The 14,003-nt window shown below is 44.2% G+C and overlaps 1 protein-coding gene across 1 annotated transcript in view; it reads left to right on the top strand.

The window, feature by feature from the left end:
- LOC117459802 (contactin-associated protein-like 4) overlaps nt 1–14,003 on the top strand; it is a 51,283-nt gene that overhangs the window by 27,853 nt on the left and 9,427 nt on the right. Inside the window, exons 9-16 of the mRNA XM_034100929.2 lie at nt 180–286; nt 900–1,019; nt 1,458–1,658; nt 1,962–2,124; nt 3,647–3,774; nt 4,304–4,474; nt 5,560–5,778; nt 11,806–12,045. Of these exons, the coding sequence (XP_033956820.2) occupies nt 180–286; nt 900–1,019; nt 1,458–1,658; nt 1,962–2,124; nt 3,647–3,774; nt 4,304–4,474; nt 5,560–5,778; nt 11,806–12,045 (1,349 nt within the window). The remainder of the gene's footprint in view (nt 1–179; nt 287–899; nt 1,020–1,457; nt 1,659–1,961; nt 2,125–3,646; nt 3,775–4,303; nt 4,475–5,559; nt 5,779–11,805; nt 12,046–14,003) is intronic.

The following is a 14,003-nucleotide window of genomic DNA, read 5'->3' as shown; positions in this document are numbered from 1 at the left end:
TTTAATTGTCTTCTCCATTATGGTTTGTTTGTGTTTTAATCCGTGTCCTTGGGTGTCATGAAAGGCGGCTTAAATAAAATGTATTATTATTCGATTATTACCCATCGCGCAAACAGAGTAAAAGTGGGTTAGTGGATGCTGGTACCAGACCTTAAAGTGTGTCTCCGTGTGTCTCTCAGGTGTTCTCTGAGTCACTGTGAGCATGGAGGCGGCTGCAGTCAGTCCTGGAGCTCCTTCCACTGTAACTGCTCCGACACGGGGTACAGCGGAGCCACCTGTCACAGCTGTAAGATCAACGCTCTGGTCACTGTTGTTTAAAGGTCACACACACAGCATGGACTCTGTGTGTGTGTGTGTGTGTGTGTGTGTGTGTGTGTGTGTGTGTGTGTGTGTGTGTGTGTGTGTGTGTGTGTGTGTGTGTGTGTGTGTGTGTGTGTGTGTGTGTGTGTGTGTGTGTGTGTGTGTGTGTGTGTGTGTGTGTGTGTGTGTGTGTGTGTGTGTGTGTGTGTGTGTGTGTGTCCACATGTTTCCTGTAATGAGTCAAAATGCTGCTTTAAGACAAGTCCCTGCAGACGTTGTTGGAGAAGGTCAGGCTGAAATCTGGTCAGCAACCATCAGTGGGAGTGTGGAGAAGATTTAGAATAGAAAAAAAGGAGGAAGCTAAATATATAATAAAAACGGTTTTAAAAATGAGGGGACTAATTAAAAATAACGTTTTATTTCCCTCTGCTGTAAAAGAGATTTTTTATGATATAAGATCCAATATGTGTGTAGTGCCATCTACTTAGGATAATAATGATGTAGTGCAGTGCAATGCCTGTTTTGGGAGGAAAGCTTTGACTGTCTTTGAGAAATACTTCCGAAAGACAGTTGATGATAATGCCGTGTGTCTCTCCCAGCGATATACGAGCAGTCCTGTGAGGCGTACAAACACAGAGGAAACACGTCGGGGTTTTATTACATTGATGTTGACGGCAGCGGGCCCATCAGACCACAGCTGATATACTGCAACATGACAGGTATACAGTACACACACACACACACACACACACACACACACACACACACACACACACACACACACACACACACACACACACACACTCTCTTTGTACAGTCTCTTTCATTCCCCATTATATTTGTCCGTATTTCTTGCCTGTATTGACATGTCTAATCATAAAATGTATTTATATAGCATCTTTCAGACTGTAAAAAGTAGCTTTCTCATAAAAACAGAACACATAAAGTGTAATAAACACACACAGGTAATAAAATGAACTAAATACCAGCAAACTATACCGTACTATAAAATGCAAAAGGATGGGATGAAATACATACAAGACAGATTTTGCAGCCTTGACCTCTAACGGCATTTAAATGTCCCACATAAACGGAAAAAAAACATTAAATAAATGCATATTTTTTTATTTCCTTTCTTCTGCGTCTCCCTCCTCCAGAGGACCAGACGTGGACGGTGGTCCAACACAACAACACGGATCTGACGAGGGTCCGACCCTCTCCGGGGAAAAATCAGCACTCGGCTCACTTTGAATACACGGCTGAAGAGGAGCAGCTGACCGCCATCATCAGCCAATCAGAGCACTGCGAACAGGAAGTGATCTACCTCTGCAGGAAGTCCCGCCTCCTCAACACACCAGGTACAAATGTGGAGTATCATTTCATAATAACAATTACTTTATTTGAAAAGCACTTCTCAAGCTTTACACGTTTAAAGATTAATACGATATACTAAATTAGGAATATGAACACATATAACAATGATAATGATAAAGATACATTTTAGACTTTACATGTGCAGGTTAAAATACATACAAATCATTTAAAAAACAATACGTTTAAACATATACCGTACCAAGCAGCACCGATGAGACTAGCCGTAAAGGGCTGCGTAGTTCATTGTCCAGACAAAAGGAAGACATTAAAGTGTGTTTGTGTTGCAGACGGCCCTCTGCTCAGCTGGTGGGTGGGGGGTCCGGGCGGAGGACAGGTGCAGACGTATTGGGGCGGAGCTCCAGCAGGAAGTCAGCAGTGTGCCTGTGGTCTGCAGCAGAACTGTGTGGACCCCAAACACTACTGCAACTGTGACGCTGGACACACTCACTGGTACTGTACGCGTACTCAGAGCAACACAAATAAACAATTAAGGGAAGCCGCTATCATGCAAAATCCACTTCTTCATGTCTCTTCTACATCAGCATGTGTCCCCTCTTCTTCATGTCTCTTCTATATCAGCATGTGTCCCCTCTTCTTCTTGTCTCTTCTACATCAACATGTGTCCCCTCTTCTTCATGTCTCTTCTACATCAGCATGTGTCCCCTCTTCTTCTTGTCTCTTCTACATCAACATGTGTCCCCTCTTCTTCATGTCTCTTCTACATCAACATGTGTCCCCTCTTCTTCATGTCTCTCCTACATCAACATGTGTCCCCTCTTCTTCATGTCTCCTCTACATCAACATGTGTCCCCTCTTCTTCATGTCTCTTCTACATCAACAAGTGTCCCCTCTTCTTCATGTCTCTTCTACATCAACATGTGTCCCCTCTTCTTCATGTCTCTTCTACAACAACATGTGTCCCCTCTTCTTCATGTCTCTTCTACATCAACATGTGTCCCCTCTTCTTCATGTCTCTTCTACATCAACATGTGTCCCCTCTTCTTCATGTCTCTTCCACATCAACATGTGTCCCCTCTGTGGAAAGAGACTCTGAAAGTTTCAGGAAAAAAGATTCTCTCTCTTTTTGATCCATTTCTATAAAAACCACTTTATGATGTCATAACGATGTGCTGTCTTGTGTAACCATTAGCCAATCAGCAACCAAGGTAACCCCCCCCCCCCCCCCCCCCCCTTATCACCTGAATCTCTTCAAGAGCACTATTGTGTTCTTTCTAACCAAATCTCTCTCAGAGGGGCGTGGGGAGGGGCTCCTTGTTTTCATCTAAAGTAACAGACAGAGAATCAGCACTTTGGAAACAGGGCTGAAACAGAGGCCTATAATATATTGATGAACAACAGTATAATAGGGGACCTTTAAAGCCAGTAAGAAAAATAAAGAAAAAGTTGGGATAATTTTCTCCAATGTTTCATCTGCGAAAACATGTTTGAAAAGTTCATTAGGGGATTTTCTTGATTTGTTTTGTTTTGTGCTTAAAGGCAGCAACACGGTAATGTTACGTAACTTTCTCACACACACAATAACTTTGTGTTAGGGCTTGTAGAAGTGAAAAACATTATTTTAGTTTTAATAGCATGGACTTTTTTATCTCCAGGCAAGATCAACCATTTCCCCCTGTTTCACAGACGGAACATATATTTGTAATGAATGAAGATTATCCGGCAAAGCCTTTTTCTTTCACTTACCTTTCAAGTTCATGGCTACAAAATCAAATTGACCGTAAAGCATGTTTACCATACTCTGAAAACACTTAAAATATAAGTTATCCTATAATAAGATCGTGATTCAAGGTTCTTTATTTTGTCACACGAACATAGCGTATAGTTATGCCGATGAAAATCTTAGGTCACAGGCTTCTCCAACTTATTTCTTCACCTTCAAGTCTTTGGTTTCCTCTTTATATCCAGCTTCTTCCTCTTCTTCCTCCCCTCTCGTCTCCTCCCCACCTCTCAGGGCGAATGACTCGGGGCTGCTGACCCATAAGGAGACCCTCCCAGTCCGCTCTCTGGTTCTTGGAGACGTCCACAGACCGGGCTCAGAGAGCGCCTTCAGGGTCGGGCCCCTGCGCTGCCACGGGGACAGTAAGTCAATATTTTTCTTTTTACAACCAAAAGACCTGGATGAATGGTGAAGTTTTCACCCAGGGCCACATACAGAAAAATATACGAAGGGCTGGGCCACTCACTAAGTTCAGTTATAAGTTAGCGAAATCAATTAAATGTAGGTAAGTGATGCTCGTGAGTGTTGGCAGCTCATCCCTTAAAACAGAAGCCTCAGATTGATTATCATAAGGACAAATATGAAGGGTGCATTTCAAGCTTGTTATGTAAATAAGTCATTGGGCTTTTCTCTTATCAACTCAGATATGTTAGAAAATGACTTTAATTGACTGAATATATTTGAAAAGTTATCTTAACACATGAATACTACTGTGTAATATATGTTTATATTTATATTGAAGTTGCACAATATAAGACAAGCACAAGTTAGATTTGAGGGCCATATTCCATTTTCTTTTTGGACTTTGCTGAGGGCTTCAAAATGGTCCGCGGGCCGTAGTTTGGACACCCCTGACCTGGATGATGCTTATAGCTTTCCATTTATCCTCAGAAAATGTCTGGAATGCTGCGTTTTTCGACAAGGAGACATCGTACCTCCACTTTCCCACATTCCACGGAGAGCTGAGTGCAGACGTCTCCTTCCTGTTTAAAACCACCTCGTCCTCCGGAGTCTTCCTGGAAAACTTGGGCATCAAAGACTTCATCCGGATCGAACTCAGCTGTAAGTAAAACCCGTCCGGTTAGAAGTCTAATCCGCACTGCGCTCAGATGTGAGCAGGAGGGATCGACCCGGGAGTTAACGTTTCACCTGGATTGAACTCGGCTCGAGGTGACCGTCTCAGAACTCCTCAACCCTAAAAATAATAACAAGTTTCAGCCAAGAGCGCCTCTGGGAAATCACTGCGGTGCCATTGTTCTAGTCCACTGCAACACATTTCCTTTATGCCCACCGTGGTTGATAGTTATATTATCGCTGTAGTGCATTTCTGTTGAAGTCATCTGGCTGTAATATTATATGGTAGATCACATAGTGTGTGATGTGCTTTATGACAACAGCCCTTAATATGTTATGTGTTAGCCAAAGAAAATACTCATCTGTAGACAGGTCACTCTTTATGATACCTCGATGACACCTATACAAAAATATATATATTCATATTTCCACATAAGAAACTAGCTTATGCAGGAAATCGGATTTAAGGCTGCAGCCGGCCATCAGATGTCTCTCTTGAAAGTTGCCATGTTTGTTAGTAATAAGTGAAGCTGCAGAATGTGGACTGACAAAGAAAGGACACCCTTTGCCTTGACACTAAAGCCTTTACTTATTATTTTCAAATATCTGATTCTTTCTAATGATTTATTTTAGTGTTGGTTTCAGTTTTGCCAATTTATGATGAAACACAGCGACGCGTGTCATAAGTCATGAGGCTTTCACAACAAGACATTAACTATTTTCCGGCTTATGCCAATTAAAATCCCACTTTTTTCCAATGGAGATAAATAAGTTTCAATTCCCACAAATAAAAACAGAAAGTGAGAAATGTTTTTCATTTTCCAATCCACGAATAAACACCACATGAATATTTGCTGTGAAAGGGCTTTGGCTTTGTTAAATATGTGCAGGAATACTTATATATATCCATATTCCAATTACTTGTATATAGACTGTTCTGCACTATTTCTATTATATTCAATTGTATTCGTTTTAACTTGCATTATTTTACTGTTGGAGGAGCCTGTGACCTAAGCATGTACTTGTTTAATTACACTGTAGCTATGCACACATGTCTTGCCTCTTCTCCTCAGCTTCCTCTGAGGTGGTGTTCTCCTTCGACGTGGGGAACGGTCCTCTGGAGGTCCGTGTGCAGGCCGACTCTCCGCTGAATGATAACCGGTGGCACCGCATCCGCGCCGAGCGAAACGTTAAAGAGGCGTCGCTGCGCCTCGACGAGCTGCCGGCTGCCACTCAGGAGGCGCCGGCTGACGGGCACATCCACCTGCAGCTCAACAGCCAGCTATTTATAGGTGAGTGAGTGAGTGAGTGAGTGAGTGAGTGAGTGAGTGAGTGAGTGAGTGAGTGAGTGAGTGAGTGAGTGAGTGAGTGAGTGAGTGAGTGAGTGAGTGAGTGAGTGAGTGAGTGAGTGAGTGAGTGAGTGAGTGAGTGAGTGAGTGAGTGAGTGCGTGAGTGAGTGAGTGATTGAGTGAGTGAGTGAGTGAGTGAGTGAGTGAGTGAGTGAGTGAGTGAGTGAGTGAGTGAGTGAGTGAGTGAGTGAGTGAGTGAGTGAGTGAGTGAGTGAGTGAGTGAGTGAGTGAGTGTATTTACAGGAGCTATTGAATGTAAGGGGCTGGGGCGAAAAAGGATGAGGGATGTTGTTTGTGCACAATCTGAATAGAAGCCCTGGATGGTAACTGCACTGACAGAAATGATGCATGACATTAAATAGAGGAATGATGTGAGACAGAGGGAAGAGCATGAAGGAAGGGATGAAGGGATGATAGATTGTAAGGGATGTAGGAAAGGATGAAAGGATGAGGGGTGTAGAGGGGGAAGTGATAAAGGGATGACGGGATGTAGAGGGGGATACACTGATGATTGCATGTAGGGCGGAAGGGATGTGGTGATGTAGAGAAGGAGGAAGGCATCTAGTGATGGATGTATGGAGATAGGGATGTACAGATGGAAGAAGGGATGTAGGGGGTGTGAGATGAAGGAGGGGGGATGAAGGAGGGGGGATGGGGATGAACAGATGAATGGATGTGTCGGAGCCATGAAACGTGTATAACAATGCGCTTGTTTTTGATATAGGATGTTTGATTGGTCGCTGTTGATTGGTTGGCTTGGGTCACATGGGTATGGCCGGCACTCATTATAATCCTGTTCAGCTGCGTGAGGTGTGTGTGTGGAAAAGAGGTGACGCAGGGCCGTTGTACTTTTTGTTGGCCGCACGTTTTAATGATTGCTTTGATCACTGATTGATATCAATGTTCATGTCCAAGGAGAATAAGCTGATCATCCCAGTTTTCATGAAACCACATTATTTTTCAACAGAGTTTTTGATTGCAGCAAATACTTTTTTGTAGCGTGTCACACAATATCAAACGGGCCCGGCCTCTGCCTCTCAGCGACTTTGTTTGTTTCCTGCTGTCGCTATAGGATGTAAGGGAGGGATAAACGGAAAATTGCATCTAGGCAGGAAGGGATGAAGAGATAGGGATCAAGGGAAGTAAGAAGGAAGGGATGAAGCCTGCACATCTTCCGGCGCAGACTGAAAACTCATCTCTTTCGACTCCACTTCGAGCGATAGAACTATTAACAAAGCACTGCTAACAGAGCACTTATATACTAATAAAGGACTGGCTTATCTAAAGCCAGTTGAGTAGCACTTGAAATACTTGGCTCTATGAAACCTGATGTACTTATATGATTCTGTTTTCCTCAAGGTTGTGTCTTCCTGGTCGAATGTACTTATTGTAAGTCGCTTTGGATAAAAGCGTCAGCTAAATGTAATGTAATGTAAAAGTGGTGTAAGAAGAAAGGGATGAAAATGTAGCTAACTTCATTTAGATGCAATTCAAAAGAAAACAATACGGTATTCACCATCTCTATACACAATCATGGTGTACACATTTCCAATAACCTCCCCATCATTTCAGTCTTCAATGAAAACCATATTTCTTTCTCTGCCTTCCATTCAATTTCTCTCCTTGACTCTGTACCTTTTCTTTCACCCACACACACACACACACACACACACACACACACACACACACACACACACACACACACACACACACACACACACACACAAATATTACAAACTGCATGGCTTTTTGTATTGACCCCAAGGGAAGCTGGCAGCCTCCTGAAGTAAACAGATAGTGACGGAAACGTTAAGCCTTCAGCAATACTTCTCACTAAAGCTCCTATCTTAGTTCGCTCTGTACAGGGAGCAGCTGCCTGCTCATTGATCCACATTGAAACGGACAGATTTAAAAAAGATCAATCAATCCAAAACCTCAGCAAAGGAACGAAACACAGGCTAAGGTTATGGAACTGATACCTTTATAAACACCTAATAGACTGAGGTAAAGTCCTCAGGATGATGCTGTGAAAGTCTTGTTTTGTAGTGGTCAGTTTCCTCCCAGTAACCTTGGTGCAGAGTTTATATCGAGTCCATTAGTGGAGGAACTTTCCTGACAGCTCCTGATGAAACTCCGAGCCCTGATATGAACCTCATCAGCGCTGCGGTCCCAGAAAGCTGTTTATCTCATCATAAAGTCTCCAAGTTGCCAGTTTGGCAATTATATGGCAGCAGAGTAAACTTGGAGGACAGTTCGAGGTTGTAATGTGAGAAAACAATAACTTCTGGAGTCTAAATTATGCGCTGGAAAGGGAAAAACATGCCAGGCAAGACAGGAGATTTGTCAGAAAGATTCACGGCTTGCCAGCTTTTCACATGAGCAATCGGTTTGGTGATAACAGCCAATGAAAAGCCTTGAATTTTTCACCTGCCAGCTTTTGTTTCACAGCGTTTCATCAGCTCATCATTTCAGAAATCCAGTTTGAAGGTGGTGGCAAATCTTTGTTTATGTAGGTGTTTATTATAAAATGTGATATCAGTCACTGTCACCCTGCAATTTGATTACAGAAATAATACGATTTTATTTTGATTAAATAATATATTGTATGAAAAGGCTTGCTTGGCTTGCATAATCCATCATGGAGAACATCACATCTGCATTTATATTTGATTGAGATATATCAATATATGAAGGCAGTGGCTCAGTCAGTTGGGGAGCTGTAGGGTCGCCGGTTCAAGTCCCCGACCAGACCTGAGTGTGGACTGCTACTTGGAGAGGTCCCAGTTCACCTCCTGCCCTGCCGGACACCCCCCTCACTCCCATTGCTCCCCGGGCGCTGTACAATAGCTGCCCACTGCTCCTAGTACTAGTCTCCTGGTACTAGCGTGGGTTAAATGCAGAGAACACACGTCACTGTGTGTGCTCTGCATGTGTGACCATTAAAGAGGGTTTCATCCCTCCCACTCTATCTATCAAGTAGTGCAGACTTTTTCAAATCAATCTGCACTTCGAAAATAGGAAATAATGAAGACTTTGTGATTAAAACTAGGTAGGAAGTTTAATACTAATCAGATACGAAGGAAACGCTGCTTGGAAAGTGTGAATTTACATTAAAAAGCACATTTTCCTTTGAACAAATAGTCAGTAGTTATAAAAAGCATTGTGACTTGAGGTTTGCTCCTATAATGAGCTGCTGTAGCATTAGTATGGGTTTCACATTTATCGTGTCTAAAGGTCGAAAAGTTTTCCTTCTACTCGTCAATTAATTTCTTCCGGGAACATAAAGTAAAGTGGCAGAAAATGGCCCTAAATTGTCCGAGTTAGACGGGCTATTGAACAGGAATAATTGCTCAAAATAGTTTGGCACTAGGAGCATCCGGCTTGAAAAAACTGCACCTTTTTGCATGAGTGATGTGTGAGAGCCTCCGCAGGCAGAAGAAAGAAATAAGGTGAACTAAATATGAAGTTCAATTTAACTTTCTTTTTCTGACTTTTTCCGGAGTAAGACCCCATTTACACGGAACGTTTGCGTTTACGCACCGAATTCGTTTTCAAAAAAGTATTCCGTTCACACGCATTCGGCTCATTTAACGTGTCCGTTCACACGAGACCACTGGAGACGCTGTAGTAGCCTACATATGCCGGGCCTGTAAGTGGCGCTGTACTTCCGCACGAGACCGCACGAAAGCGCTGGAGACGCTGTAGTACATATGCCGGGCCTGTAAGTGGCGCTGTACTTCCGCACGAAAGCGCTGGAGACGCTGTAGTACATATGCCGGGCCTGTAAGTGGCGCTGTACTTCCGCACGAAAGCGCTAGAGACGCTGTAGTACATATGCCGGGCCTGTAAGCGGCGCTGTACTTCCGCACGAAAGCGCTGGAGATGCTGTAGTACATATGCCGGGCCTGTAAGTGGCGCTGTACTTCCGCACGAGACCGCACGAAAGCACTGGAGACGCTGTAGTACATATGCCGGGCCTGTAAGTGGCGCTGTACTTCCGCACGAAAGCGCTGGAGACGCTGTAGTACATATGCCGGGCCTGTAAGTGGCGCTGTACTTCCGCACGAGACCGCACGAAAGCACTGGAGACGCTGTAGTACATATGCCGGGCCTGGAAGTGGCGCTGTACTTCCGCACGAAAGCGCTGGAGACGCTGTAGTACATATGCCGGGCCTGTAAGTGGCGCTGTACTTCCGCACGAAAGCGCTGGAGACGCTGTAGTACATATGCCGGGCCTGTAAGTGGCGCTGTACTTCCGCACGAGACCGCACGAAAGCACTGGAGACGCTGTAGTACATATGCCGGGCCTGTAAGTGGCGCTGTACTTCCGCACGAAAGCGCTGGAGACGCTGTAGTACATATGCCGGGCCTGTAAGTGGCGCTGTACTTCCGCACGAGACCGCACGAAAGCGCTGGAGACGCTGTAGTACATATGTCGGGCCTGTAAGTGGCGCTGTACTTCCGCACGAGACCGCACGAAAGCACTGGAGACGCTGTAGTACATATGCCGGGCCTGTAAGTGGCGCTGTCCTTCCGCACGAGACCGCACGAAAGCACTGGAGACGTTGTAGTACATATGCCGGGCCTGTAAGTGGCGCTGTACTTCCGCACGAAAGCGCTGGAGACGCTGTAGTACATATGCCGGGCCTGTAAGTGGCGCTGTACTTCCGCACGAGACCGCACGAAAGCACTGGAGACGCTGTAGTACATATGCCGGGCCTGTAAGTGGCGCTGTACTTCCGCACGAAAGTGCTGGAGACGCTGTAGTACATATGCCGGGCCTGTAAGTGGCGCTGTACTTCCGCACGAGACCGCACGAAAGCACTGGAGACGCTGTAGTACATATGCCGGGCCTGTAAGTGGCGCTGTACTTCCGCACGAAAGCGCTGGAGACGCTGTAGTACATATGCCGGGCCTGTAAGTGGCGCTGTACTTCCGCACGAAAGCGCTGGAGACGCTGTAGTACATATGCCGGGCCTGTAAGTGGCGCTGTACTTCCGCACGAGACCGCACGAAAGCGCTGGAGACACTGTAGTACATATGCCGGGCCTGTAAGTGGCGCTGTACTTCCGCACGAGACCGCACGAAAGCGCTGGAGACGCTGTAGTACATATGCCGGGCCTGTAAGTGGCGCTGTCCTTCCGCACGAGACCGCACGAAAGCGCTGGAGACGTTGTAGTACATATGCCGGGCCTGTAAGTGGCGCTGTACTTCCGCACAAGACCGCACGAAAGCACTGGAGACGCTGTAGTACATATGCCGGGACTGTAAGTGGCGCTGTACTTCCGCACGAGACCGCACGAAAGCGCTGGAGACGCTGTAGTACATATGCCGGGCCTGTAAGTGGCGCTGTACTTCCGCACGAGACCGCACGAAAGCGCTGGAGACGCTGTAGTACATATGCCGGGCCTGTAAGTGGCGCTGTACTTCCGCACGAGACCGGTTATTTTAAATCTGTATCTCCTCAAATCACACTCCTTTTTCCTTGTTATAAGAAGGACGGCTTTTGCAGTGAAGAAGAGAGTGAGACATTGTTGGGAAAATACTGAATGTCCTCTTCCAATATCAGAGTCCACATGATAACAAAGGTATCCCAACTGTAGCTGTGTACTTGACAGGATGTATGATGACCTAGAAGAGCATCAGCACTGTTTGAGGCATATGATAGCTATGTGATTAACATGATGATTCAGCCTCTATGGAGAGAGACATATGGCAAGCATGCTCATTTCTGACGTGGAGCTAATCTGAAGTAAACATTGAATCCCTCTCTTGGATATCAGCATGTGAAGGACACTGTTCAGGAACTAGTTGATGCTCTGTATGTGATGACTGCTTCGATCTGGAGAGGATCACAGATACATGGATCCTGAGATTGAAGCTCAAGACGGGGACGAGTGATATTTTTCTAACAGTCATATAAAAAGAGAAAAGGCATGCTGAAATGTTTCCTCTGCGTCTTCTCTTCAGGGGGCACAGCGTCCAGGCAGAAGGGTTTTCGGGGGTGTATTCGCTCTCTGCAGCTGAACGGGGTCACCCTGGATCTGGATCAGAGGGCGAGGATCACCCCCGGGGTCCAGGCCGGCTGTCCGGGTCACTGCAGCAGCTACGGCTCGCTCTGTAAGAACCAGGGTCGCTGTGTGGAGAGAGCGCTCAGCTTCTCCTGCGACTGCTCCTCCTCTGCCTTCACCGGAGCCTTCTGCCACACAGGTACGCCCAGAGGTGGGAAGTAGTGCAGTACAAATACTTCGTTACTGTACTTAAGTACATTGTTCTGGTTTCAGTACTTTACTCCACTACTTATTTTTGTGACGACTTCTTACTTCTACTTCTTACATATCTAACACAAATACCTGTACTTTCTACTTCTTACATGTTGAACTCAAATACCTGAACTTTCTACTTCTTACATGTTGAACTCAAATACCTGTACTTTCTACTTCTTACATTTCTAACACAAATACCTGTACTTTCTACTTCTTACATTTCTAACACAAATACCTGTACTTTCTACTTCTTACATGTTGAACTCAAATACCTGAACTTTCTACTTCTTACATGTTGAACTCAAATACCTGTACTTTCTACTTCTTACATTTCTAACACAAATACCTGTACTTTCTACTTCTTACATTTCTAACACAAATACCTGTACTTTCTACTTCTTACATGTTGAACACAAATACCTGTACTTTCTACTTCTTACATGTTAAACACAAATACCTGAACTTTCTACTTCTTACATGTTGAACACAAATACCTGTACTTTCTACTTCTTACATGTTAAACACAAATACCTGTACTTTCTACTTCTTACATGTTAAACACAAATACCTGAACTTCTACTTCTTACATGTTGAACCCAAATACCTGTACTTTCTACTTCTTACATGTTGAACTCAAATACCTGTACTTTCTACTTCTTACATGTTGAACACAAATACCTGTACTTTCTACTTCTTACATGTTGAACTCAAATACCGAACTTTCTACTTCTTACATGTTGAACCCAATACCTGTACTTTCTACTTCTTACATGTTGAACTCAAATACCTGTACTTTCTACTTCTTACATGTTGAACACAAATACCTGTACTTTCTACTTCTTACATGTTGAACTCAAATACCTGTACTTTCTACTTCTCACATGTTGAACCAAAATACCTGTACTTTCTACTTCTCTCATTTCCCAAACAGCTGGTTCCTTTAGTCTGAATGTGTGTTGGTGCGTGTTCATTATTCTTTAGAGTCATTGCGTGCCTATTGGTTGGAACACGATCCGTGTATCCATCACTTCCTGGTCTTCTCTAAAGAAGAGGGACCAATGGAAACGTTGTCATGTTGCCGTTGTTCAGCATGGAAACATTCATTAGCTAACAATGACATTATTGTTCTATTAATATAAAGGGAGGTCAGGTAGTCTTTAAAGCAGCTGCTAGTTATGGGTACTTTCTACTGAAGTACACTTCAAAGCCTCTTTACTTTGACTTGAGTAAAGAAGTTTAGGCAGTACTTCTACTTTCACCATGTTTGTTTGAACACGAGTATCATGTACTTCTACTTGAGTAAAGGATGTGTGTACTTGTGCCATCTCTGGAGGTACGCCTAATCTCCCAGCAGCACCTGGAGCATAATGATGGGGATGTAAGGACCCTATTGTCGGCTGTACCAGTATGAACATTTGGAGAAATCATTTTACCTTCAAGTATTTTTTGTGGCAAAATGATCGTGCTACAATTTCTTCCTCTTCCAATATTTGTTTGATGAACATCTCCCCGAGAACTAATCCTGACAGATGCTTATCTTTGGAAACTGTTGGTGTGTGGCTGATGTCCAAAAACTGCTGACCCCCAAAATCACAGCCTGAATACTGAATGTGTTACATTGCAAACAAGCTTGGGGAGTAACGGGTCAGACTTTGGGTCAGGGTGGAAATGTCACGAGAAATTAGGAACAACATTACCATACAGTAAAAGCTGCTTCAAAGGGTCAACATTTAATTTGAAGAAGCTTTTACAGATTAATTTTCTGTGTGTTTTCACTCATTCAAATAGCTTTGGCTTACCGCCTGCATTTTCCTTTTGCCTCGACTGTTAAAAGTTGAGTTTGACTAAGTTAAAGTTTGGTTCACAGTTTTGCAGGTATCGTATCATTTGCATTTAATTTTG

This window comes from Pseudochaenichthys georgianus, chromosome 15 (genome assembly GCF_902827115.2).
Source record: "Pseudochaenichthys georgianus chromosome 15, fPseGeo1.2, whole genome shotgun sequence".
NCBI classification, from domain to species: Eukaryota; Metazoa; Chordata; class Actinopteri; order Perciformes; family Channichthyidae; genus Pseudochaenichthys; species Pseudochaenichthys georgianus.
This window is presented reverse-complemented; position numbering and strand designations above follow the sequence as displayed.